This window comes from Haemaphysalis longicornis, unplaced genomic scaffold (genome assembly GCF_048455015.1).
Source record: "Haemaphysalis longicornis isolate Haplotype H1 unplaced genomic scaffold, Haemaphysalis longicornis Haplotype H1 scaffold_4, whole genome shotgun sequence".
Taxonomy (NCBI): Eukaryota; Metazoa; Arthropoda; class Arachnida; order Ixodida; family Ixodidae; genus Haemaphysalis; species Haemaphysalis longicornis.
In genome coordinates this window covers 101,648,511-101,675,457 of record NW_027526361.1, presented here as the reverse complement: position 1 = coordinate 101,675,457, position 26,947 = coordinate 101,648,511, and the positions used below count along the sequence as shown (strand labels likewise).

Here is a 26,947-nt window from a genome sequence, read left to right as displayed (position 1 = left end):
CAACTACAACAAAAGCCGTGCTAAATTTTCAAATTCCGCGCGTCGTTCACCAAAAACGGATGAACAAGGCAATCATGAAGCGTTTTCTGCACTCCGAAACGATCCGCGCGCACGTCGGCCGTGCCTGCAAACACTCTGGCGCGCCTGCCCGTACAGCACTGGAAGCGGCTCGAACCGGCCCAGACCACGGCAACAACAGCTTGTCGTCGCTCTTCGCAGTCAATCTGATCACGGGAAAAAAAAAAGCTTCCGAATGCGAGAAAGTGGATATTAGTATGGTGAAAAATTGTGCTATGTATTGTAATTCGCACTTGTAGTGATAGCGGCGGTCAAATATCTACCGCGATGCTAAGCCTAAAGTTCCCAACACCGAGAAAACCAAGACGGTTGCGAGCTGTTGGGGAAGCCCCCCGCTGCCGCGCTCGAATGCGTCGCGTTCGGGTCTAAAGCAATTGTCTTAACGATATTTCATTTTGTCTACACTGCTTCTCTTGTTTTTTATCGCGAGGTAAAAAGTTTGTTAACTTATTTTTGTTTTGCTCACAACCAAGTGACCGCTGTCGACACACTTGGAATTTCGCGTGTAACAGCCAAAACCGCAGTTTGCGATAACCGCGGTTAAAGTTTAGTAACTGCGGTTAAACGTAACTGCGGTTACTTCCGCCGTGTAACTAGGGTATATGTGAGGCTACGGAGGAGTATATAAACTCCTTTACGTTTCGTTTACAGACTAGGTAAAAAGTGTTTGATTCCGTACAAAACGCTGCAGTGACGGAAGCATTGAGTTATCAGTGAGAGAAGACGTACGGACCATATATACAAGAAATGTATGGGTCACTACAGCCATTCATAAGAAGTGTGGAAAGTTTCCAATTATGGGAAGGTGTCAGACAAGGCGACACCATCTTGATAAAAATTACATTCAGCATATCTAGAGGTGATTGCGGGAGCTTGATTGAAAAAGGTCGGGGATACAAGTAGAACAGAATGTGTGAGCCGCTTTATATTCGCGGATGACATAGCATCGTTCAATGTGTCGGGAGACGACCTGCGAGGAATGCTTTAAGAACTGTACTTGGAAACTTTAGTCACATGGGGTTAAATATAAATATAAATAAAAGTGAACGTAATTTTAAGTATGATGCAGAAAGCACCACATTCAGCTTTGGCAATGAAGTATTCGAAAAGGTGGAATAATATACTTTGGGCAAGTCGTCGGTGAGGATTTAAACTACGAGAAGGATATCAGGTGTAGTATTACTATGTGCTGGGGTGTATTTGGCAAGCACCCGGAAGTAATGGATGGCAGGACACCCCTGTCACTAGGAGAGAAGGTTATGCAACCAATGTTTGCTCTCGGCGATTACTTAACTATTAAACACCTCAAGGAAAAAGAACTTATGGCGGCCCAATGAACACAGGTAAGAAGAACGATAGTGTATAACGCTTAGCGACAGTAAACGAGTGCCTTAATTGGGTTAGAGAGCCAACTCCGGTGGAAGACATCATGGTTTAATTTAAATAAAGCGTAGTTGAGCTGGACCTGTAATGTGAATAACCTACAGCCGGTGGATTACAAGGGTAGAGAGAGAGAGAAACTCTTAAGAAGAAAATGCAGAGTGGTTTGCCAACATGCGTTCGTGGACACTCCGCTTTGCAGGAAGGGGAATGGAAAAAAAGATAGAAAATTACGTAAAAAGAAGAGTTGTACAAAAAAATCGCGCCAATCCACCCAGTGAATGTGGTTGGAAAGCAAAGCTGTAAACGGCACCCATAACGATTACCTATGCGACGTCACTCTATTTCACTCACATCGCTCCTCAAATAGTAAATCCAGAGAGAAGTGAAATGCACTTAACCACACCATTTATTACTTCAAAGAGATACTCTTGGTGTAAGGTTAAATCAATGCATGATGCATGAACGGTGTTTGAATTGTATTGGTGGAGCACAAGAGTGGAAACTTTTTTTATAAAATTAAAGTAAGCTCCAACCAGGTGTTACACGATCTGACTTCTCCGTCTCTGCGCCGCGGACGGAGGCGACGAGATTTGCGGCACAGAAGGAGGCGGAGCAGGAAGAAATACTTCTGTTCAAATTTCTGAACGGCCCAGAGTCCAGCTCTGGGGAGTGATGCCTTCTTCTGTGGAGCCCATATGCACTCCGCGCGCCCTGTATTCTGTCAACTCGCTGAAGCTGGGTAGGTAGAGAGGGCCTGGACAGCAGCATCTCCCATTGCTCTTGTTGGTATAGTTGACAGAAAGAGAGGAGGGTGCTCAGGGCTAAAGTCGCACACCCCGATTACGGGGCGGAGTGTTCCTACTTCTGAGCAAAATTTACATTCAGCGTCGTAGTGATTCGGATGCACTAAGTGAAGACGCCTAGGCTGATGGAAGGAGCCCCGCTTGTATGAGTCGTAGGGTAGTTTGTTGTTCTCTGGAAAGGTCACGGTAAGGCGAAGGTACGGTCTGTCTCAGAAGGCGATAATGCTGGGTTATTTCCCTGAACGTGACAAGCGGGTGACTGTCCTCGTGCAGCTCCATAGCACGGGAGGTAAAAGCACAGGCTTGTTGGGTGGGCATATTTGTTGCCCTCCATTGAAGCGTGAGGGGGTGTCCAGGTGAGCTGAATGTAACCGTTTGGGGAGTGTTTTTTAGCACGCGGAGTGCAGGTCAGGACACCCAACCCGACTGGTAATTCCAGTAGGCTTGCTAGAAATCGGTGACTACCCTCCGAACCCCTGGTTGACTGAGAGCCAAAGTGATGGCTGCCTCTTCTGCTGCCGTCATTTCTTGGGTCCTAAGCGAGGTACACGCAAGGAGGTTGGTTCTGGAGGTAGCCACGATGATGACGTATTGCTGCTCTGGATATTTGCAGGCGTCTGTGTGATAACTGCGTGATCCCCACCGAGGGCGGTGTTTAGCGCTTGAGCCCGTGCTTGTCGGTGACCCTCGTAATGTGAGGGGTTCATATTTCTAAGCAAAGGGAGCATCTTTAGTTTTAGTCGCCAAGAGTCTGGGAGTACGTCAAGCGGAGTGACTTGCTGGGCTGCCCAGCCAATCTGGTGAAGCATGCGGTTACCCACCGCAGTTCCAAGTCGGACCTTCTGGTTTAAAAGATGGCCTTCTATCAGCTCTTCCACCGTGTTGTAGAATCCCTTGCTAAGCAGCTTCTGTGTGGACGCACTCATGAGACGACCAATGACCAGCTCGACCACCTCTCTAATCATTATATAAAGCGTCTCTATGTCTTCCTTGCCGAGAAGACATGGCGGGTGATGGTCTGGCCATCAAGGAGTATTTGAATGTATTCCTTGATTTGGCGTGAGGGCGGACGACAAGGAGCTGTGGTTTTTACGTGAACACTGGAGGCCACAGCCTTTAGCACATTGGCGTACTAAAAATGAGATGTCATGCATTGGTCGAGCTTCCTTTAATTTTTGTAACTCTTAGCACATGAGCAAGGTGCGCACAGGGCCGCTAGCCGGCGTGAGTGGTCGCGTGACGCTTTCACGTGGCATTCAGCGAAAACGAAGGGGGTGAACCCGTAGATGTACTTGGTGAGTACACCACCTGTCTTCCCTGTCTTCGCGTGGGCTCGTAGCTAAATCAGTAAGACAACGGGCTCTCGCTTTGTTGGTCTATTAGCTTCAGGTTCGATTCACGGCGGTGCCAGTAAATTCTTTTATTTGTTCGCTGGAGTTTTCTGGTGACACCAACGGTCGCGAAAGAACCCTTGGGGGGTAGAGGTAAAAAGCTTTGCTTTAAAAAGGAGCAAAAGAAAAGAGATAGCGTCATATGCACAGGGGCTTTGGGTATAGCGTAGACTGTCCGCACTAAGGGGGCTATAATATCTCAGCGACGGAAATATCTTCAAGGTAGTTAAATAACGCATCCAGGACTGTCCGTTGAGACGAGGGAGACTGCCATGGTCCAAGTATTTGGCTTAGGGTAACCGGTGTCCAGGGGGGAGACATTCCTATCCTGCTGTAAACGGCTCCTGGCGTCGGTGTAGGCGAAGCACTCACTCTAGGAGTACATATTCGACGGTTTCGGGGGAGCAACAGTTGTCGCATTATGGGCTCGGACTCTGGCTTTAGGCATTAGTGAACGCCGCATTTAGTCGCAGTCTATGGAACAGCGTTTCAAGTCGGTGAGGCAGTCGTTCTGGCATCCTCAGTCTCATGGGTGGGACAATAGAGGATAGAGCATCGTGGCGATGCTCCGGAAGCGACCATAAGCGGTTTCCTTCTGCCAGAGCTAGTGCACTTGCCCAGACAAGGGACTATACGCCTCGAGCGCGGCCTGTAGGGGCGCCACTGAAATCCCCCTAGCGGCCCGTTTCGAAAGCAGGCGCGGGAGTCCGCGCCTGGCTCCCCAGTGCCGCCGCTGCTTTTGCGGCACGTTCACGCCTGAGATTTACCGTTTGCAGGCGTTTGAAATCAGTGTTTTTGTGGAGCAGTCACTCTGTTCGCAAATGGGGTGTGTTTACGAGAATATAAATGTTTCTGGCACGACCTTAGTGTGGTATATTCGATCTGTATAAGCGCCAGGTGTGTGTCACAGGCCAGCGTCGCGGAACCGGCGTATGATGGAGACGATTGTAGTTACACTGACCTGAATTTACTAGCAGTGTCTCCGTAACCACCGGGTCCTCAGATGTTCATGATACGGATACACTACGATTTAAATCGGTTTTGTTCGCAATCAGCGGAGCACTCATACCTGACAGCACGCCAGTTACGTTTGCCAATAATATACCTCAGATATTGATCACCACCATTTACAAGCCAGTCTGTTTTAATTTCGGGAAGATTCAACAAAAGTACGATGGACAATGCATAATTATACTCGGGGATCAGCACACGACAGAGTTGTCTTGTCGTGAGGTGAGCGCCCGCAAACATTTATCTGCTACATATATCATTTGCGAGCATCGCGGAGACGGGCTTAGAATATAATCCGCGTCCGCGACTAATCCTTCTTCGAAATATCGTCATATGCCACAGGGAGCCTGCAGAATAAAGCAGAAACTGAAATCAGAGGCCCTTATCACATACCACATGTGCACTCTTCCAACGACACCTTTCATCGCTTGTTGAACAGCCTACCCTGTATACTTCCAAAGATGCGTCCGCCGTACGATCAGCTGTTCGTTGAAGTAGAAAAACAAAAGGAAAGTGAACACGAGATTTGTGTGTGATTACTAAAACGTTTATTGCTTGATTCCGCTCCGCATTTGTACACAGCGTCCCCCTCCTCTCCCCCCACCGATGTCTCACGAAATAGCAGTGCATTTCGCGTATAGTTGGTCTAGTGAACCCTACCTGGCTTAAGTTTCGCCGAACGTCTTTACCATGTCAGAAGCTGCACTGTGTTTTTTTTTTTTCATTTCTGTTAGAGCTATTACGTTTCTTAATTCCGCACTTGCAAAGCATTTATTTTTCCGTGCTTTCATTAACTTGCCTTGGTTCTTGCTATATGGCGTGCGTGGGCACATATTTAACGACGCACAGGCTTGGAATATACTTAACATTTTCGCAGGGCTTAGATCTTATAAAAGGCATAAGTTATTGTCCTGGATTGGGTAATCACATCCCCGAAACATATTTTTCTGCGACGTATATATTCGAAACGAAGACGCATTCGTTGTCCACGCAGCAAAATAAAGCCAACCTCTCATTGTGCCAGTATCAGGTCTAAACGAGGCGTCAGTATAATTCATTTGTGACTGATGTTTTGGAGGTGACATGGGTGATACGTTGCTGCCGTCGCCGACGCCTGGAAGAGCGGCGACGAAGCGCGCAGAACCGCGTCCCCGGGTAGCTCTTGCAGGCGATCGCGTACTCTACGAAGGCGCAGCTGCTTTTCAAGTGACCTAAACGTACTCTTCGCCTATAGACGTCACCATAACAAGTTTTTTTTAGGGCGCGGAAAGGCGAAAATAAGCGAAACAGAACCAAAACACGGCACAAACCCCTATCAGCCACGCAGCGCAAATCCCGTCAACACCGCGGAGAAGCGGCGGCAGGCGGCGCAGCGATCGCGAAGCTCGAGGCGTATAGAAGTAGGAGAAGAACAATATAACTTGATGGAATGATGAAACAAGGGAATTTGGAGGCAAAGAATGGATTCGAACAGCGCAGGATAAGAGCAGTTGGGAGTCTACGGAAGAGGCATTCATCCTGCAGTGGACTTAAATAGGCAGCTTCTGCTGCTGCTGCTGCTGCTGATGATGATGACCATATCTCCCGTCAACGCATTAATCTTGCTCCTATACTGTTTCTACATTTGAGATGGAGCGCTCCTCTGGGGCTCTTCATCGCAATTTAATTCCGATTCTGCTTTTAAGTACGAAAGTTTTAAAGCTTGGTCGGGGTTTGGGAGTACAATCCTTGTCGAATAGCCCCAATATCCTTAGTGGACTGATGGTCAATGCTGGTGATAACGGCGATATAGCGACATGCAATGACGTTTATGGAGGGACAAAATGTCGCTATTTTACGATGGAAGCGCGGTTTTACGCAAAGAGACGTGCCTGGCGCCTCTTCCCCGCGGAAGGCGAAGGACAGGCATCCGGCGACGTGCGACTTGAGACCCGCGCAGTCGACGGACAGGGGCGGCCTGCCGGGGATGCGGTACTCGAGCGTGGCGGCGTCCGTGGCGAGCACGAGCAGCTTGTCCGAGTCCACGCTCAGGATTCGCAGGCCCATGGCCCGCTCGGCCACCGCCAGGCAGCACGAGGCCTGCTGCACCAGGCTGCGGCCCTGCACCGCGCTGCGCAGCTGCGGGAAACGCGTGGATGCTGAAGGAGCGCATGGGACGATCGGTACTCGTGAAAAGTTTAAAGACGCGGCTAAGCCTTGAGAGGTGTGGGAGGCCGCGCCAAATGAAAATTAACAAGGATGTACGCAGGCATGGGCGTCGGCAGGGGGGTGCAAAAGAGGCACGTGCCCCCCCTCCCTCCTCCCACCAAGCCACATCAGCCCAATTGCCCCTTCCCCCCTCCCTCACCATCTCCTCCCACAATGCAACGGGTATGCTCACCTGAAGACAAAATCCTACCGACGCTCATGTACGCAGGTACTAGTTTTTCAGGGACGATGGTCTAAACGCGAAAATTTTGCTCTGTCAGCTGAATGAGCCAGAAATATTCCAGGTGTTTTTGCACTTAAGCTAGCTAGTGGGTCATTGAGTATGTTACAATGGGAAAGTCTCTTGTTACCCACAAACAATGACCAATCAGTAGATCACATGACGCTGATTGTTTTACAGAGACCATACCTTACAGCAACCTCTCTAGGCATTCTCGACGCTTCCAGGGAATCGGTGGCATTGCCTTCTCTGTCCGGGTGTCTTACCCTGCTATTCTGAGTCCTTTCTCCACTCGAGCCTCCAGGGGAGGAGAGCGTTGAAATCGATTTCCCCAAGCATTGCCGGAATCCTCTCCTCAGCCGAGTGGAGGGAGCAAATGGAGTGGAGGAGGGACTCAGAATACGGCACTTAGTCTATGGAACGCGCGAGTTCCCTTAGAATTCCTCTCTCTCGTCAGAATCCTTCTGGTGGCCGCTCCGTTTACCGGCAGTGATCGGGACCAAATTCTTTCATGTTCGTGGTAGTACAATTACGAATCATAGGAGACCTTATAAACTCCCAGGCACTCTAACTACAAGTGGTCGCGATCTTAACTGGGCCTTCTCGCGGGATCAAGAACAACTTGTATCGCTGTCCGTCTAATTAAAAGTTGAACAGGGAACATTCTTAGAGGCTCATCACCAGCCTATCTACGCCTACTGCAGGGAAAAGGCCTCTCCCATTATTCTCCAATTACCCCGGTCCTGTGCTAACTGCGACCAATTTATCCCAGCAAACTTCTTGATCTCATCTGCCCATCCAACTTTCTGCCGCCCCCTGCAACGCTTGCCTTCTCTAGGGATCCACTCTGTTACCCTTAATGACCAACGGTTATCTTGCCTTTGCATTACATGCCCTGACCACGTCAGTTTCTTCTTCTTAATGTCTACTAATATGTCCTTAACATGCGTTTGTTCCCTGACCCACTCCGCTCTCTCCTTGTCCCTTAATGTTACACCTATCATTTTCCGCTCCATTGCCCGCTGAGTCGTTCTCAATTTAAGTTGAACCCTCTTAGTGAGCCTCCAAGTTTCTGCCCCGTAGGTGAGTACCGGTAAGATGCAGCTGTCATACACTTTCTTCTTCAGCGACAATGGTAGGCTGCTATTCATTATCTGAGAATGTCTGCCATATGCACCCCACCCCATTCTGATCCTTCTAATTATCTCTGCCTCATGGTTGGGATCTGGGGTCACAACTTGGCCTAAGTATATATATTCGCTTACCACTTCCACTGCCTCGCCATCTATCTCAAACTGCTGTGCTGTCCCGAGGTTATTGATCATTACTTTAGTTTTCTGCATATTAATTTTCAGGCCCACGGTTCTACTCTGTTCGCCCAGTGCGGAAAGCATGCTTTGCAATTCGTCCCCCGAGTTACTTAGCAAGGCAACGTCATCAGCAAATCTGAGGTTACTGAGGTATTCTCCATTAACCCTTACTCCCACCTGCTCCCAATCCAACGTTCTGAATACTTCTTGTAAGCATGCTGTGAATAACATTGGAGAGATTGTGTCTCCGTTTCTGACACCCTTCCTTATAGGTATTTTACTGCTCTCCCTATGGAGGATGATGGTAGCTGTAGACCCATTATAGATATCCTCTAGTATTCTTACATAATGCTCATCTACCCCCTGGTTCCGTAATGCCTGAATGACTGCTAGGGTTTCGACCGAGTCAAATGCTTTCTCATAATCTATGAAGGCTATATATAGGGGTTCAGTATACTCGGCGCACTTCTCTATCACCTGATTGATCGTGTGAATATGGTCCATTGTTGAATAACCTTTACGGAACCCTGCTTGTTCTTTAGGTTGACTGAAATCTAAGGTTGCAGAAATTCTGTTAGCGATTACCTTGGTAAGTACCTTGTAGACGACTGACAGTAAGCTGATCGGACTGTAATTTTTCAAGTCCTTCTTGTCACCTTTCTTATGGATTGGGATGATGCTCGCGTTCTTCCAATATTCCGGTACACTTGCCGTCATTAGGCATTGCGTATACAGGTTTGCCAGTTTTTCAAGTACAATTTCCGTTCAAGAGGTCTGCTGTTATCTGATCCTCACCAGGTGCTTTGTCCCCTTTCATTTGTTTCAAAGCCTTCCTTACTTCTTCGGTCGTTACTGGTGGGATATGTCTATCTCCTCTGAACTACTTTCTCATTCGGCATTATCCTGGATGTCCCGGCTACTGTACAGATCCCTATAGAACTCCTCGGCTACTGTGACTATTTTATCCCTATTTGTGATGACATTGCCTTGCTTGTCTTTAAGTGCATACATCTGATTTTCCCCCACGCCAAGACGCCTCTTCACTGCTTTCAGGCTACCTCCGTTCTTTACAGAGTATTCGATCCCCTCCATATTATACTTCCGTATGTCAGCTGTCTTACGCTTATTGATTAACTTCGAAAGCTCCCTTAGTTCTATTCTGTCAGCTGGGGTTGAGATTGTCATGGTTTGCCGTCTCCTAATTAGATCTTTCGTCTCCTGGGAAATTTTAGCAGTATCCTGTCTAGCCATCGGGCCCCCGACTTCTACTGCACACTCTATGATGATGCGTGTAAGATTGTCACTGGCTTCCTGTGTCGTAAACTCTGCGTCCTCGGTAACAGCTGAATATCGATTCTGCAGCGCGATCCTGAATTCTTCTACTTTACGTCTTACTGTTAGCTCATTAATCGGCTTCTTTCGTACTAGCTTGTTACGGTCCCTCCTCAAATCTAGCCTAATTCGAGATATTACCATACGGTGGTCACTACACCTTGCCCTTCCGAGCACTTACACATGCTGCACGACACCAGAGTTATCGCGTAATATAAAGTCTATTTCATTTTTATGCTCCCCATTCGGGCTCCTCTACGTCCACTTCCGCTCTCCCGTTTGCAGAAAAAGATATTCATAATGCGTAGGTTATTCCGTTCTGCGAACTCGACTAGTAGGTCCCCCCTGCTATTTCTAGAGCCCAGACCATAGTTCCCAACTGCCTTGTCTCCAGCCTGATTCTTGCCTACTTTAGCATTGAAGTCTCCCATAACTACGGTATACTGTGTTTTTACTTTAGCCATTGCCGATTACACATCTTCATAGAAGTGTTCCACTACCTGGTCGTCGTGGCTGGATGTGGGCGTGTAGCCCGGTACCACCTTGAGTCTGTACCTCTTATTGAGCCTAATTACAACACCTGCTGCTCTTTCGTTAATGCTGTAGTATTCTTCTATGTTGCCAGCTATGCTTTTATTGACTAGAAATCCCACTCCCAGTTCTCTTCTGTCCATTAGACCACGGTAACAACCGGTCTAATCCGGATAACCACGGTAACATCCGGTAACACGGTAGACGTTCATCAGTATCAAGTGTGCCATGGACGTACCAGAACAGTTGTCCAGTGAGTTTGAGCTTAGTTGATTCAAAGATTCAAGCCGACAAAGCTGGCACACCTGAAGTCGGTCACACGAACACGCACACTCATTGACGCGGCAGCAACCCCTTCCGCTAAATCAGGGGTCGGCAAACTGCGATCCTTGGGACGATGTCAGAACTACCCCTTGTCACTTCGTAACTGATCTGGTCGACATGGAAGCGCTGTCCTCAGATGGGGTTAGGCACAAACATAAAAAGATAACATCTGCACTTCCTTTCTTTCCACAGATCCAGAAAAAAAGGATCAAACTTCGAACTTCACAAAAACATCAAAATAAACATGCTTATTAATCCAGTTTTATACATTATTGTTAATTCGCCGGATTTTTTCTCTGTCTGTAAATTCTCCCCTCCCCCCCGCCCTCCTTATTTGCCTTATACCCACCCCCCTCCGTGTCAGCTTCATGCATTTCGTCCCTCTGCCTCAAAAGGTTACCGACTGCTGCGCTAAATGAAACGTGGAGCTAGGTGACGGTGACGTTTGAGCAACAGACGCAGGCCGCGTAAGCGCCGCTTGCAAGAGACTCACCATTATTCGGGACAGCGGCTTTCCAGCGTAGCCCAGCTCGAAAACCACGAAATGCCGAGTCAGGCAGCACTGGTTTGTGCCTGGGAAGAACCGATTGGCAATCAGTGGGTGCTCTGTGCATGCTGTCTGTAGAAGTGCACGCGAAATCGAGATACACAGGGGCTGCAAAACAATGTACGCATGCGAGAAGGAAAGGTGGGGAAGGAGGGAAATTATGATGGAGGAGGTGGACAACGTTGAGATATTTCGTTTGCACAGCAGCCAATAAAAACGATCCTAAAAGCCATTCGATCCTAAAAGCCATTAGTGGACTTTATTCACTTTACTCAATCGTAATTCGGACATTTCGTTCGGGGGTAAAGTGTATTTTCATACACTTAAGAAATAAAAACAGCACACATTGCCAGGTACATGAAGAAAAGCTTAGAGCAGCGGGCTTGGAGACATTCTTCACGGAAAATAATGCGATTAGGTATTGCCATTGTAATTCGAGCGTATGATGGCTTACCAACCGCCTGAGGCACGCCGAGTCCCCTATTCGAGCACCTCGTTCAGATAAATGAAAATCACTGTACGCGATACAGTGGTTATTTTCTTTGCCAAGGCAAGACAAAGAACTCCGAGAAGCTCCGTCCGGGTAACCTTAGAGCAGTTGGTGGATCATAAGACAATATGTTTACTACACAACGTTTTACCAATAAGGCGCCGGCAGTCCTACATCATGGCTGTCGCACGAGCCACAGAGAAATACTCTTTCTTCCTCGCCATAACTAAGTCCAACGTGGTACCTCTTCGATTTAGCAGCCCTATAATGATTCCTTGGATGGCTTCCTTAAGACTGGACGCGCCACAACAAAACAATACAAGAATACAATACAACAATGCAAGAATACAACCGAATAAACCAAGACGTGGTGTCCATCCCCGTTGGACGTTCATTGCGGTTATCGGGTACACTAAAAGGAATTTGGCGCTCATGCTTTGAACATGATTACTCTAACATCCATTACGCCGACATCGTTCGTATTGATGACGTGATCACACGAATGGTCACGTGACCGCTCGCACTGGTGCCACTTTGGTGGCACTGGGCCGCATGTGCCGTCCGGACTGGGATAATTGGGCCTTCGGTACCAATGAAGTTTTTCGCTGATATCGGGGAGAGGGGAGGAGAGACAGGCTGGTATAGCTCAGTAATCGAAGTGATAATTGAACGCCATAGAAAAGGTAACTGCAGTCAGCACAGACAGGCTGGGATTGAATTGGTCTTAAAATATGACGCTAACAGAGGGAGGGGCACAAGCCTGGCACAGCAACTACATCGACGACAACGATGAAAATTACGACAAGGACGACAAAACTACGACGACGACGACAACGAAGGCAACAACGTACAACACAACAACGACAACAAGGAAATTTCAGGAATGCGACATAATTAATGTACTTCGCACAACACTGCCAACAACGACAGCGAAGACAATAAGGATAACAACAAAAACAACAACGACGACGACGAAGACAACAACGACAACAACGTACAACACAACAATAACAACGATGGCAACAACAACTATGAACTTTCAGGAATGCGACAGAATTAATGTCGAATTCCGCAGGTGGCTCTGATGAAGAAAAAAAAAACGTCTTCGCACGACATCGTGAAACGACATGTTGCTTTCTTTTTCCACCTAGATTCAACCCTTCTCCTTCGCAATAATTATGCTATAGAGATATCAAATAGGCAGTAAAACGCCGGAAGCCAATGATGATAGCTGCTTTCAGCCCGACATTTTTTTTTCAAGCACAAAAATATTTTCTCTGTGTTCTACTAAATTCTACAGCTGGTAGTACCACAATTACTGATTTATTACTGAGGCCAATAATGGGAGACATCTGGCAATTAAAAATGCTATATTGAACGGAAAGAAATTTTCCTTGTTTTCTTAAATTGACCACATGAGCCTACAAGAACAAGATGAGCTACGCAGTGGAAATATTTACCGATTTAGAAACTTGGGAATACAACTAGGACTTCTGGTTCTTTTTGCCTCGACGTCATAATTTCGTGTTCCCTAGAGCTTTTTCTTCTTTGTAGAGTCAGGCTCCGGGAAAATGCTACACTGGTGATGTATATCGCAAAACTCGTCCTTGAAGAACAACTCCCCCCAAAAAACTAGAATTAATTTTCGTTTTGTTCTCTATGTGCTGAAGTGACCACAGCAATGTGATTCCATTTGGAATCACCGGGACAGAAAGGGTTAACAGTAGACCACCGGGAGCCTCGCGCAATATCTGTGCTAACAGCGCGCACAAATCTAACTGCGAGCAAAGCTCAGAGGCAGTTGCTACAGTGGCTAGAGGTTTGGGTGGCCTCAAATTATGCTACCACTGACATAACAGAATACGTCTGGGCTTTGCAGAAGCGTAGGCGCATCGTTTACATTTCCTCTGATTGGTAAATACAGCGCAAGTAGAGCGTAAAATAGCATGTGCGAAGTAGTACAGCGGGAAAAATCAAATCATCATACATTGGTTTCCCTGGTGATACCGTCGTAATGCAATGAGGAGTTGAAGCGTCAAATGAAACGCAAACATGAAAATATGAACCAGAACGTGCAAAATTGAAAAATACGTTTCATCGAGTTTATATAATGGCATGCTATTGGTATGTTCGGAAATCCACTTTTCCCAACTTTGTTTTTGTAACTAATTCATGCGTCATTTTGGCTTGCATGGAAAGAAATCGCGCTATTTGTGTGTTCGGGTTCTTATTTTCATGTTCGCGTTTCATTTGACGCCGATAGTATACATATCTGTGCTTCTTAGTCGTTGTGAAAATTTCCGCGCATGAAACTTGTAGCGGCAGGCGCGTAACAGCTTTACAGAGACCTGCGCATGGGTTGTACCGACATCGAAAAAATAAAAAAAAAAAAAACACCAGAGTTCACTCTTGAAAGCGGGGTTTAGCACGCCGAAGCTACACCCGGCCATGAGTTGGACCAGGGCCCCGGATCAATTTTGACCACCTGGGGAGCTTTAACGGGCGCCGAAATCTCGATACATGCGCGTTTTCGCTTTTCGCCGGCATCAGAAAAGCAGTCTCTACGGCCGGGATTGAACCCGCGTCCTCCGTCTCTGCAGCACGCCTTGGCTACTGAGCCAGCGGGGAAGTTATCAGAGGTTGGTTAGTCTGAAAACTGTGCGAGTAAAAACAGGGTGCACGAGGGCATTCCTTCTTACTCAGAACGTCTTTAGCGGGAACGTTCACCGCGGAGCAAGAGCGTGCCGAGAGGAAGTAGTTAGCGGTTTGCGTTATGAGTTACCCTCGCTTCGGCGGAAGGCATCGATCATATCAAGGGTGGGTCCCACTTTACCGGAGATCTCGGACGCTAGACTCTCGGCCAAGGACTCGCTGGAACCATGGCGGCTACGGTCGCTGCGCAGCAACCACTCCGGGAACCAGTCGAACACGCACGAGATCCTGCGGCGAGCACATCGTGCGTCAGTATAGTACAGGACGCGAAACGGTGCCGTACGCACATATATGCGGTTATTTTTAAGCTTTTATTGTACCCTGATACACTTTCGACTAACGCCTTCACTTTTTTTACTTGGTGCCTGGAAGCACTGGGAAAGCTATAGTTATTGCCAATACAGAGCAGCGCTGCGTGATTTGCTCATCGCAGCCAATACCACTTTCACATTTCGCTTTGCCTTTGTTGCAATTTTCTTTAAAGCGCTCGCCCTGTATATTCGTCTTTTTGTGTGTATTTTGTGTGCTCTTTTAGAGGGAATCACGTACCAACTCGCCCTACATTGTTTTATTAAATTCTTTATACTGGCTAGCGAACGCGTTCATTGTTCCTGCAGTAAAAAGGAATGTGTCCAATGGACGCGACATTCTTGGAATGACGTCACTCAAACGGGCAAGAAAAAACCCACACCGAAAAAAAAAAAGATCTTTAGAAGAAATTTTAATGGGCGTAGAGCGGGAATATTTGGCTAGGGGAGTTTGTGGCCTCCTGTTTTATATACGGGATGGGCTTGCTAGCAATTTTCCTAAAGCATTTGGGATTTTAGGAAAACAAAGAGAAAAAATGTAAGTATTGCAGACTTTCTTAGTGCTCTAAGCGGCAATGTTTTGGGACCCGAAGAGTACAGTTCGTGCTAGACAAGACTTCTGAGTTGTTCCCATAAAAAAAACTTCACAATAGTGAACCGGAACGAATAAAGAAAACTACCAACCTTTGAACTTCGATGAAATTGGGAGCCCTGTAGCGCCTTTCGTACCTCAGGGCGTTCAGTTTGCTGAAAGCAACGAAAAAGGAGGCGCCGCAATTATTATCTTTTAATAACCGCAACAATTTACAGTGCTTAAATTGTCTGCCTAGCCCTTAATTCTTTCTTAGCATTGCTGTTATAGAGTTGACGTAAGCTGTTTATGTCCGCGCCCCCATCATAGTCATCGAAGGTTGCTCTAAAGGATGCTCCACTCAAATTACGCTCTATGGTGGCGTGAAGGCTGCAAAACAGAGTTAACAGTGATATAGACTATATTGCAACGCTGGCTAATAATGATAATTGTACTTTATTGTAAGTGTAGGGTTAATTTCATTTCAGGGGAAAATTTATGATAATGAATGGGATGTAGAAGCAGCAAGAGAAGCCAACGCAGGAAAAAACCATTAAGTGCAAAGAAGCCATTGTGTACGGCTGGGGATGTGGTTACGGGTCATAGGGCAATAATGCCCTCCTTGCAATATATAGTGAAAGCCAGCCGGGTTCGTATGCTTGCTGCCAGTCTTGCAGTCAGGGGAAAATCTTGCGTGGACCCTCTAGAGGGGAGGGGGCGGATATAATGTAGCAGCAGATACATTCAAGATGGCGTCAAGGACAAGCATTCTAGGCTTCATACTACTACCGTCATGGGCGCTCGGGGACGTCCTACGCCCGGCCGCCTTCCAACCCTGGATTCTAGCAGTGCGAAGAACGGACCCCGGACACAGAACGGGGCTGTGTGTGGTCCCTATTTTTATATTTGGTTCGTATTTCACAGTGGTAACATCAGAAATTTACCTTTACGCATCTAGATGTTGTGGCTTACTGCATCCTTCCTTTGTTCAGTATTTAATTCCGCAAGGTCCCGCCGGAAGTAAGAGTTCACGTTAGGCCGGAACGCCATGTTACGCTATGCTTTCAACAGAATGCATTCGACAGAAAATGCTCTCAACAGAAACATGCAGAAATACTCAGCACCTGCGTATCGCCGAAGACAAACCGAGCTTTTAAGTTAAGCCCCCGGGGGACTCACAGGTAGCACTCAATGGCGGTTGCGATAGTCTCGAGGCGTCCCTTGGAGAAGTCTCCGGCCACGATGGGCATGACCTTGAGGACACTGCGCTTGAAAAACGCCACCACCTGGAAGAGCTCGCTGTGGCGGCCGTGGGCGAGCCACTTGGACCGGTCCTGGCTCCTGCACGCGGTCACCGAAGTGCTCAGGCGAGAGTAGAGAGCATTTTGGGGCGGAACTGCGCTCGAGGCGTTCTTTAAGTTTGAGCCTGCATTCGATACTTCCTGTGCCAAATCTATTATCTCCTCTGTTAGTTACAGAAACAGCTTCAGCTTTGGGTTAATCATCATCATCCCTCCTGTTTGAAGGAAATCTCAGTATTTGCCGAAAATTAAATGTTTATCAAATGTACAGTAACGTGAAAAGTTAACCCCGACATAGTGTTCCAATACTAAGGAGAATGAAGTGCATGAACAGTAGACGGTGCAGAGAGGAAGATTTACTGCCTTAAGGAAATGCAAGTGCGCACAACAAAAAAATAGTGCCCTTCCACTCTGTGAAGAAGGATGACCTGCAAAGCTGGACGTGGTCTACGGGGTGCACGGAACACAACACCACACGTTTATAGTAATTTTCGATGGAGCATACTTCCTAGCCAACTAGCTGAATGGACCTCTGAAGGATCCAATCTGTGTTCTTGCAGATAAACATGGAACTGCCTGTGTCCCTCCTGTGTCGTAAGCATCTGATTGTTTGTGTAGGGCCGGGTTTAGATTGTCGCCGCAACTGTCGTAATAAATTTAAAATAACTTTAAAAAATGACGTATTTCACGTCTCAGCCAGCCGAACTGCGTGACATGCCATTTTTTACGTCCATAGATCACGATACGGCTTTTGCGTCGGTAGTCTGAACATAGCCTAACACAGAAACCCATCCGCCCTAGCACTAAGAGCTCCGGACTGGTCCGACTGGGCCGCTTCGCGTTCGCGTTTAAACATCGCACCAGCACAACGGACATGCCATCCATTAGTACGGGCATGAAACCAATAGCTGCGCGTGCACGCCTCCCCCCTCCCGCCCACTATTCTCCACTACAAACCTCTGCACGCATAAACCGGCAACCGGTCATGTGCGCGTGCTTAGAAGTGACAGACGCCGTCGAAAACATCCCCTGAAAGCCCTCTGAAGAAGTGATATTGGCTCATGCCGGCGTTCAAGCGGGAGAGTTGCTCTTCATCCTGGAGGGGGCCGCTATTCGACGAGCTAAACTTGAGGTGGTAATGGTGGCGCTAGCAGCTTTTCGTTGTTTTTGCGCCCATTCGCGCTTGTGTTCGAGCCAGCGCTTTGATTCTTGCTCTTCCTTCCTCCGAACGAACGGCATGCATCTGTCCCATAACGATTTAAAGCACGGAAGCGCTGTAGCTCTATTCTCGCGTACAAACACGTGGCTGTCCGTTTTCCTTCCCCCTCGTATGCACCTTACTGTGTGTGTAAAATGTCTGTGTTAACATATCAGGCCACACCCGAACCACTCGATTAAAGGAGCCATGAAGAGAAAATGCAAGTTGGTTTTATTCGAAAGATTTCGTGTTTTATAGTGCCCCCAGCGCTTGTCCGGATACAAACGGTGCTTTATTCACTGAGAAATTAAACAATTTAGGTTAAAATTTTGATTTTCCCGCTCAATCGTGCGTTTTCGTGGTCCCAAGTGACATCACGGGAACCGACCGCTCTGCAGCCTAGAATACCTTCATTCACGCATCCGCCGTACAGGGTAGAGACACGTAACGCTGGCGCCGCCATGTTCGGTTGCTCGCTCGCCACCGAAGCAAGTCATTGTGTCAAAACCGCGCTAAAATTATCGCCGCAACGCGGTTTACTGACGAAGTTTGAATCATATTGTCTGTTTCGCGTTGCTAGGTCTCGTGGGAAACGAAAAGAATAACGCGTTGAGCCCGTTGGCCCAATTGCGGCGGCACGGGACCGTTCAAAGGTTGTCTCCACCCTATAGCGGTGTTGGTTTGTTCCCGCGTTTCTTTACGTTCCGTAACCTAGATGGCGCCACCATACCGTGGCACGCGTTTGGTTTGTTTTTGCCCGCATTTAAACCTGGCTTGTTTTTGTTCTGGGAGAAAATATTCGTTCCCTGAAACAGTGCTCGCTCGACAAATGGGGTCACGTAAGACACCGTTGCTTGCGTCAATCGGCCAGTGTCGTCTGAGACAACCCCAAGCCCCGTAGTGCTGTGCAGCTAAACCAAAGCATGCTGTGCGCAGTACGAACAGCAGAACGCATCAGTACTTCTATGTTTACATGTTCTTTCGTAACTTCCACTGTTTGTCCCATCATTCCTATTGCTTTGTAAAGAATGTGCCCTAAATTTAAGCGCAAATCGCTCGTTCGTCTAGTTTGTAAGCTCTACCTAATTTGCGTCTGCTTCTGCCAGCCTCCGCCAATCGCAGAGCTTAGCCCATGTGACATCACAGGTTCTGTTGCGGGAAATGAGCTGGTGGGTCGCATGACCATTCCCGTTTTTCTTAATTATGTAGCTTATTTAAGCGAAGTTTACGTTAAAAGTGGTGTCAGTATGATTCTAACGAGACAATCTTTTGAATGAACCAAACTTGTGTTTTCTCTTCATGGCTCCTTTAAGGAGGACAGCCGACTAACCGCATTGAGCCATTCAATTTCTACATCTAAATCTCCCACCAGCACAACCGGTATTTCATCGGTAGCGGCATGAAGCCTAGCTGTGCGTGCACGCCCACCGTCTCTACCCGGAAATCGTGCAAGCATAAAACGGAAACCGGTGATGGCGCATACTTAGACGTGAAAGACACTGGCTAAAATGTATTTCGGAAAGCCTTCCAAGCAGAAAACGAAATATGGGCTCAAGCCGGCGTTCCAAAAGTTCCCCTCTACCGGGAGGGATTCGCAACTACTTGGTGAAGTGAATTTGAGCGGAAGCGGTGACGGCGGGTTCGGTCGTTTTAGGGGGCAGCCCTTTGGCAGCCTTTGCCTGGGCTTCGCGGCAACGGTGTCTGTTTATGCTTACGTAACCCAGTGAGCGAACGCAGCAGCGACGAAAGAAAGAAAACAGAAAGGAGCGTCTGGCGAAAGGTGAAGTGGAGTACGACACGTGCGGCTGCGGCGTCATCGCTCTCACTGCCTTTCCCTCACACATGACTCATGCATCGCCACCAAGGAGCGCCCTCCCCTGACACTTTCCCCAGACGTTGTTCCATTCTCCGCTAATCCAAACCACGTGACGTTTGCGCGGGAGGCTCAAACACGATATGCAACAACATACTCGCTGCTCCCTTGTGCGGGGCTAATCCAAACCACGTGACATTTGCGCGGGCGGTTCACACAAAATTTGCAACATGCCGGCAGGCGGAGGCGGTGCACTACGAGGTAGCAGCAGAGTAGTGCACGCTGCCATACGTTCGCTGATCACGCGAACACTTCCTGAGACACAACAGAAATGAGCCGTGACTGAGAAGGCTACAGCTCGAGCTGCTCACAAATTTCATATTAGGGAGTGTAGTAATCGTCAGTGCGCATTTTTACGCCCATCCGTACATGTTTCGTTTCTTATTTTTCGCAATCATATGTGATAACTGTGCTACCGCCGTTATCTGCCGACTGCGCAACTTGCCAAATGGGAATCTGTGAAGGCGAGGGGGAAAATAGTTGGGAAAGAGGTGTCCGCGGTGGTGAGGAGGAGCCTCGGAGTGGCGCCGAGTAAATCGATGACACCGGAATGAAAACTGGGGAGGGGGGGGGGTTAGACATATAATGCTTTGCAGTAAAACACGCAGACACACGCATGCGCACAACGTACGCGCCGTGCTTCATACCACGGGAACCAATCCCCAATGAGCCCAGGAGTTGCAATACTTACCCGATGGGCAGGAAGGCGCTGAAGGTTAGCGGTGACTCTTGGTTGCACAGGTCCAGAAGGCGGCTGGGAAACGCTGCGACGGGCTGCGCAAACGCGCTCCATTTACACCTCAATAACGGAGAGGGGCTACGAAAGCCCACATTCACACAAAAGAAAAACTGGTACCCTTTCCTTGAAACGTCATTAAAGTGGTGAAGATAAAATACAACTTCATTCAATCTGAAAGCACTATACTTCGTTAACTCCCCCTGCTTCATGAGAACAGCGAGAAGGGCTTTTAACCAAAAGAAAACGCAAGAATTATTTAAAAACATTCAAATTTCGCGCTGCAGTGACGTAATGTGGGCAGGAATGACGTGATGAGGGCCAGCACTAAAAACAGTTATCGGCATTTTAGCTTGCCCTTAGAAATCAAGTAATACCCTCGAACAGGACTACAGGCCCCACTAATATCACCTAGTCCTGTTTGTTGGCGGAGGCTCAGGTTTGCGGGAGCCAATCGCACTAAGGAGATTATGTGACGTCATAGAGAAATTGCCGGAAACGGGCTGGAAGAGTTCCCATTGCATAATCTCTATTCCTTAACAGCTCGGTTATTTGTTTTAAGTCAACGATAATATTAATACCATGTTAATCGGAACAAAACAGCCCTTCTAATGAACAAAACGCGCATTTTGTTTTCATGGCCTTTTTAAACACAAACTACAAGTTGCTATGCGTAAACACTGCAACTAATTTAGAATGCAAGTGTACAGCGTGGATGCTAAAGAATGAAGAAACGTAAAGCCAGGCGGCGCTGCCACAACATGCTTTCTATGGGAACACTTTCCTGGTAACATTAATGCCAGCACCTTCAAGAAGCGCGCGGTTAACCATTGATAAAAAAAATTAATTGGTGCGCAGTAGAGACTAGCAAAAAGCGAATACAATCTCGGCGGTAAAAAAAAATGCAGGCGAGAGGTGGTGGCCTTCACAACTACAATTTCAGCACAAAATCAAAATTTCGGCAAAGTGCAGTGCCGCTTGGAAATTGTGAAGGATATGCGAAAGGTACGCAACACAGACCAATCACAATAGCACATGTTGCGGGAGCTGTTGGTAACTTTCTTTTGCGTGGCGTCCTAGCACCGGCTACTCCAATTTCAATTCAATTCTGTCGAAGCAAATCACGCGCTCATTCTGAGTATAGTGTGCGTCCTAGTAACCAGAGCGTCCAACGCTATGCCCAATGCCTGAACATCTAGCAACAGCGTTGTTTACGGCAATGCTACGCCCATTTGGTTGGAGTGATTTCAACTTTCGCGCTCGCGCTCAGCGTGCAGCGAGTTCTAGCCCCCGCGGCGTGCGCGCGAACGCGATAACATATCTGAATGTGACGTCACACTAGCTGCGCATCTCTCTCTGTCATTTATCGTCAATCGTCATCTCAGTCTCTTCAACATCGTTTTCCTGTCCAGCAGTTCTAGAGAGAATACGCCATAAACGTTTCACACTAAAAAGGAGGTATTATTCTAAGCTCAAGGAGGACAAGCAGCAGTGGCGAATTAATAATGGAATCGACATCAAATTTGCCAACATCCTGATTTAAGGATAAATAAATAAATAAATAAATAAATAAATAAATAAATAAACAAAAAAATAAATAAATATACAATTAAATAATTAAAAAATTAAAGTCAACCTTATTTATTTTGGAAAGGCGAAGTACGCGACAAAGTGGAGCAGCTTTACGAGGAATGCTTTGTCATTATCTTTGTTACCAAACCCCCCACCACCGCTACTACCACCATCCTCACCACTATGAGGTCCGTCCAATGGCGGGCGTATTGCCGCCACAAAGCTTGTTGACATGTATCTACGCGAAAAATTAATGGACCGCAGTTTCACGTGCCGAATTCAAGATTAGCACTAGAGCGTGGTTGCTACGCATGGGATATTCGTGGTTATTTTATTATTTGTAGCCTCAGAAGCTTCCCATACTACAAGCTCTCTTCCGCCGCCCATTTAGTATTTTCTAAAACGGAGCGCACCATTAGTTTCGTTTACGATTTAAAACAGTTCCAACAGCCGCACAACCCAGTGTGGTAAATTCGCACATTGTGCCACGCGGCTTGTAATTAGAATTTTTTTCAATAACAGGGCACGTGTTCCTTGGAAGCCACTGATGCCAGAAAAATGGTCGTGGGCCTTCTTACCCGTTTGATGCATTGTTTCTTTCGTACGGCTTGGGCTGACTCTGAAAAAAGCATACGAGGGAAAAGTTATGCCAAAAGTAGCAGCAGCAGTTGTAGCAGTAATACTAATACTACTACTACCGGGTTATACAGTAGCAGAACAGTGCAAATTTTTGTTTGTGTAGCTGGAGTATGAGGTGGCAGCCATATTAGGGTAATACAATCGCGCTCAGATTAGTTGCAGTAGCTCTGGTTCCAGCGATAGTAGCAGGAGTAGAAGTACTGTAGAGGTTGCATCACTAAACATATTTAAATTTGGTGTATCGCTGACCAAAGCTCTTGCGACGCAGGGAATAGTAGCGGAGGACCACAGTATACGGCGCTAATATCTCGTACACAGGCAGGGTTTTTTTCTATAGCGCATGATTCCGCACTGGCCTTGCGAATAATGACGTACGCCTGCACGCGTACACTGATATCCTCCAACAACTTCCCAAACACGACTATTCGGTCATCTTGGCCATAGACGTACAAGAAGGAGTTGATCACTTAAGTCATCAAGCCATACTTTGAGGCCTTGCCTGCATAGCTCCTGGTCAACGTGCAGACAAAATTACGTAAATCATTCCTCTCCAATCGCACTGCACGCTACCAATTCAGCGACCTCCAGTCCCCCGCCTACCGACCCCCGTCCATCGGCACTCTTTCAAGGTTCAGTACTGGACCCCTCCTCTTTAATTTCGCCACCCCCACTTCCCCCCAACGCTGGAAAATATTCCTCGGCTATGCTATAGTATGTGCGCTGATGCTGCCACCTTTTGGGTAACTGGTAGCAGCGATGCCGATATAGAAACAACACTTTAAGAAGGTGTCCCAGCGGTACAACCGACAGCCCATGAAGCTGGTTTATGCTCGCTATTAAAATCCTAAATTCTCATACTATCATACCATCACCACCCCTAAAACAGCACCCAACACGCATGTACTTCTGGACAATGCTCCCATCCCAACTGTGAATCGCATAAAAATATAAAAAATACTTGGTCTAGCCATCAAATCGAATCGCCTAAACCCAGCGCTCCTACACACGATTTCCTCTCGTGTAACGTAGCTCATAGGTCTCCTGAGGCTATGGGCCACGGCCTGAAGGAGAAGGACCGCTGCAGATTCTTCCAGGAATTTTCTACTGATCCGCATTGCCGACTCCATCCCACATTACAGACTCCTTCCACGGAGGTCACCAAAGTAGACGGGCTGCCCTCGGTTTTCCTCCTCACGCCTCCACTGCCCAAATATGGGCCATCGGCACCTACAACTCCCTGGTTGAATTATTCGAAGTGCACCGCCCGAGCCAGATACATGACCTGTCTAAAATACACCTAGCCAGCTCTTAATGAAGGAGACAAAAATACCTACTCCTCTTACACCAACACCAACGTTTCGCCTTTCACCCTATCACAGAGGCTACATAACGATTCGTCCACTCCGCCGCAATATCAACCCTACTTATCATACTTCCCGACGAGCTGCTCGAGCACGCTCCTTCGTCTCCACTTTTCCGCCCTCGTTATTAAACACCTCCCACTAAGACGCTGCAGCACACCGAAATTAACCTGCCTTCACTGTTGCCGTCGTCGCCTTGCCGATTATCACTCCTATCACATCCCTCACAATTCACACCACACTCCCTCATGCCACGGAAGAGGTGGGCATAGCCCTGGCTCTCGCACACCAGACTTCCTCTGATCTAGTATTATCAGATTAAAAACCGGCCATCAAAATTTTTGCTAGCGGTACTATCTCTGCGCTTGCCTGCGGAATCATCTTTCAAAATTTAGCGCCCCAGCACTCTACCCAGCTCCTCTCGGCGGCACGAGCACTCGTCACCCGTGCGCCTGACGAGGCCACTTCCCCGCCAGGGAGGTTACTCCGCCAGGGACTCCCTCACCACTTATCGGGCGGTTACCGACTACTGCACCTACCCAGCAACACGGTAACCCCAGCCCACCCGTCCCTTACCCCCTCAGGAACGGCTGTGGCGCCTCCTTTAAACTTAATCGCTTCCAAACCGAGCCACCCACCATCATATCCGCCCATCCGCCTACCCCTCTCCCCTTAGTCCACACTGTGGCGCTAAATCCGCCGCGCAACATTACCTGTGGGCCTACCCCCTGACCCCCACCCCACCATAGCATCCCCTGATCACTGGACGGAGGCCCTGGACCGCTCGGAGGAAGACTCCCAGCGCCCACTGGTCACCCTGGCAAAATGGTAGTAACGTATACGGGCCGCCATGCCTGCTGCCTAGGCCGGTGGTGTCAGCAACGGTTTTTATCTGTCTCTTTCCCTCTGTGACTTGGCGTGTTGACATGGGTGCTATTGAGTGAATAAAATGATTAAAATACCTTGCTGAGGCAACAACCAAGGAGTCTTCAAGGCTTACGAGACCTTAACAGCCCACTCGTAGACAGTCTTATAGGTTGGCCCTGCATGCCGATTGAAATAGACTGACCGCGCTCACCTATTGCTCTGTCCCCCAGCATGGCATGTTCAGCCTCCTCGTTGTCGTCGTCATCGGTGCAGTCATCCTCGTTAAACGAGGAGCTCACGGTCAGCAACGGCTGCCGGTCGAGCATCGGGAATGACCCGTCCGACCGTCGTCGACGCCCGTCCACGGTGCAGCTGCTGGTGCTGCTGGTGCTGCGGCTCCGGGCGTAAATGGTCGTCACGCCGAACAGCACTGCCATGCCCAACAGCACGAGCGACAAGACGACGTAGAGCACCACCTGAAGAAAGGCAATGGCATCTTTGATGATACTGAACTAAGCAACTGAGCCAGCAAGACCTAGTTTACCCGCTACATAAGACTCACAGGTGAACACGCTCCAAGATATGTTCACAAACCTGGTGGCGGGAGACAAAATGGAGGAATAGCTGAGCAGAGTTCTCCAACAGTCCACCAGTAGGTCGACCGTCGTCCCTGGAGGCGTATTCCGAGCCATTTTGATAACCCGGGACGCTTTTGTTGCTCTGCTGAGGCGGCTCCAGTTCGGTCGGCGGGACATCTACGCCACCGAGATGGGGCGGCGTGGGTGCGTGTCCCTGATGCTTCTCTTGCCCGTTCAGCTCCTCCTCCACCTGCTGCAGGCGATATGCATCGTGGTTGGGGGCGTGCGGCACTGGCTTCTGGAGCGTTGACGTAGAAACGGGAGGCGCTGACAGGGAAGCTGGCGCGGCGGTGGAACCTAAACCTGATAGAACCAGAAGGAGCAGCGCCGCGGCAATTGCATGTGCCATTGTGCTGCGGTCAAAACTGAATGCGCTCAGTCCGGAAAGTACGTGAGGAATCTCCTGAAACGACGGCAATGGCCAACGCTGCGGCCACCGAGCGTGCTATGTTCTTCAGTTTCTTCGCAGGTTGCTAGCGCGTTCCTGGCGCGTGCTTCTGCTTCCAAACGACTATTGAAAATGATAATGATGATGCTCACAAATAATAACAGCGATGTGAGGATGATGGTGATGACGTCTTCAGTGATAATGGCACATACAGTCTTTGTCAAAGTTTTGTTGGCCACGGCTCCCAAGGGTTAAGGCTTGGGCGAGTTGGTGCATGATTACAAATAAGGGAACAGCGCAATACAGACCAAACACAAGCGGTAGTGGGCCAGGATGTGACTGTACCTTCTGGGGATAATTTCTTGTGTTTGGCTTATGGAAGGATTGGCTGTCATCCCAGAAGGAGGCGCCCGGTGTGTATGAGCTCGGGCTTCGGCATGAGCCACCTCATTCCCTTCCAGTGTCCATATCCATATGGTGTCCATATCCATATGGTGTCCATATGATAAACATTTCGGGTAAATCAGGGTGGGCCGATGGAATTTTTGCTGCTGTTGATGAAATGCGTCTAATTTGGAAGTTTCGACACTCTGTCTGGGAGTCTGATATGATGGTGACATGTTCTTTGCCAGTGGTAGCTGCAAGGGCAATGGCTGCTTCTTCGGCGGTGTCGATGTCCTACACCAGCCGATCAGCCTACGCCATCAGCATAGTCAATAATCAGGAACTGCAGCTAGCTTCTGCTTCTATACCCACCTTCCAAGCTTTTTATTTTTATTTTAGGCAGCGCGGAAACGCTTTTGGTGAAGCATGCGCAGTTCATTTTGGGCGTTTTTTTCTGCAGGCATATAATACCAACGTTTATAGAACCAAGGTCCTATAAACGTTGTATAATACTTATCACAAGGTACACCCTTTCTTCTCCGTGCGTGCACATCCGAGGTCGAGCGTTGAAACAAATAAAACGGAGCGTTTCCAGTTGTGTTACGGAGGTGCATATATATAAAGTGTTGAAGAGATTGGCTGGGCTACCTAGCATCCAAATTGGTCCCCTGTGCCTAAATTGCATCATAAAATTCTACCTGCAACTCCAATGCTATAGCACACACACAAAAAAAGGAAATTTTAGTGGCAGAAAATATGCAGTTGATATTA

General features: G+C 48.1%; 1 protein-coding gene across 1 annotated transcript in view; it reads right to left on the bottom strand.

Annotated features, from left to right (window-relative positions):
- Positions 1-25,753, bottom strand: part of LOC144179888 (uncharacterized) — a 29,389-nt gene extending 3,636 nt beyond the window's left edge. The window contains exons 1-9 of the mRNA XM_077708312.1: positions 25,361-25,753; positions 24,978-25,242; positions 22,478-22,518; positions 20,283-20,365; positions 16,399-16,560; positions 15,333-15,395; positions 14,462-14,568; positions 11,085-11,164; positions 6,538-6,784 (exon numbers count right to left, since the gene is read on the bottom strand). Of these exons, the coding sequence (XP_077564438.1) occupies positions 6,538-6,784; positions 11,085-11,164; positions 14,462-14,568; positions 15,333-15,395; positions 16,399-16,560; positions 20,283-20,365; positions 22,478-22,518; positions 24,978-25,242; positions 25,361-25,753 (1,441 nt within the window). The remainder of the gene's footprint in view (positions 1-6,537; positions 6,785-11,084; positions 11,165-14,461; positions 14,569-15,332; positions 15,396-16,398; positions 16,561-20,282; positions 20,366-22,477; positions 22,519-24,977; positions 25,243-25,360) is intronic.
- Positions 25,754-26,947: the final 1,194 nt, after the last annotated feature.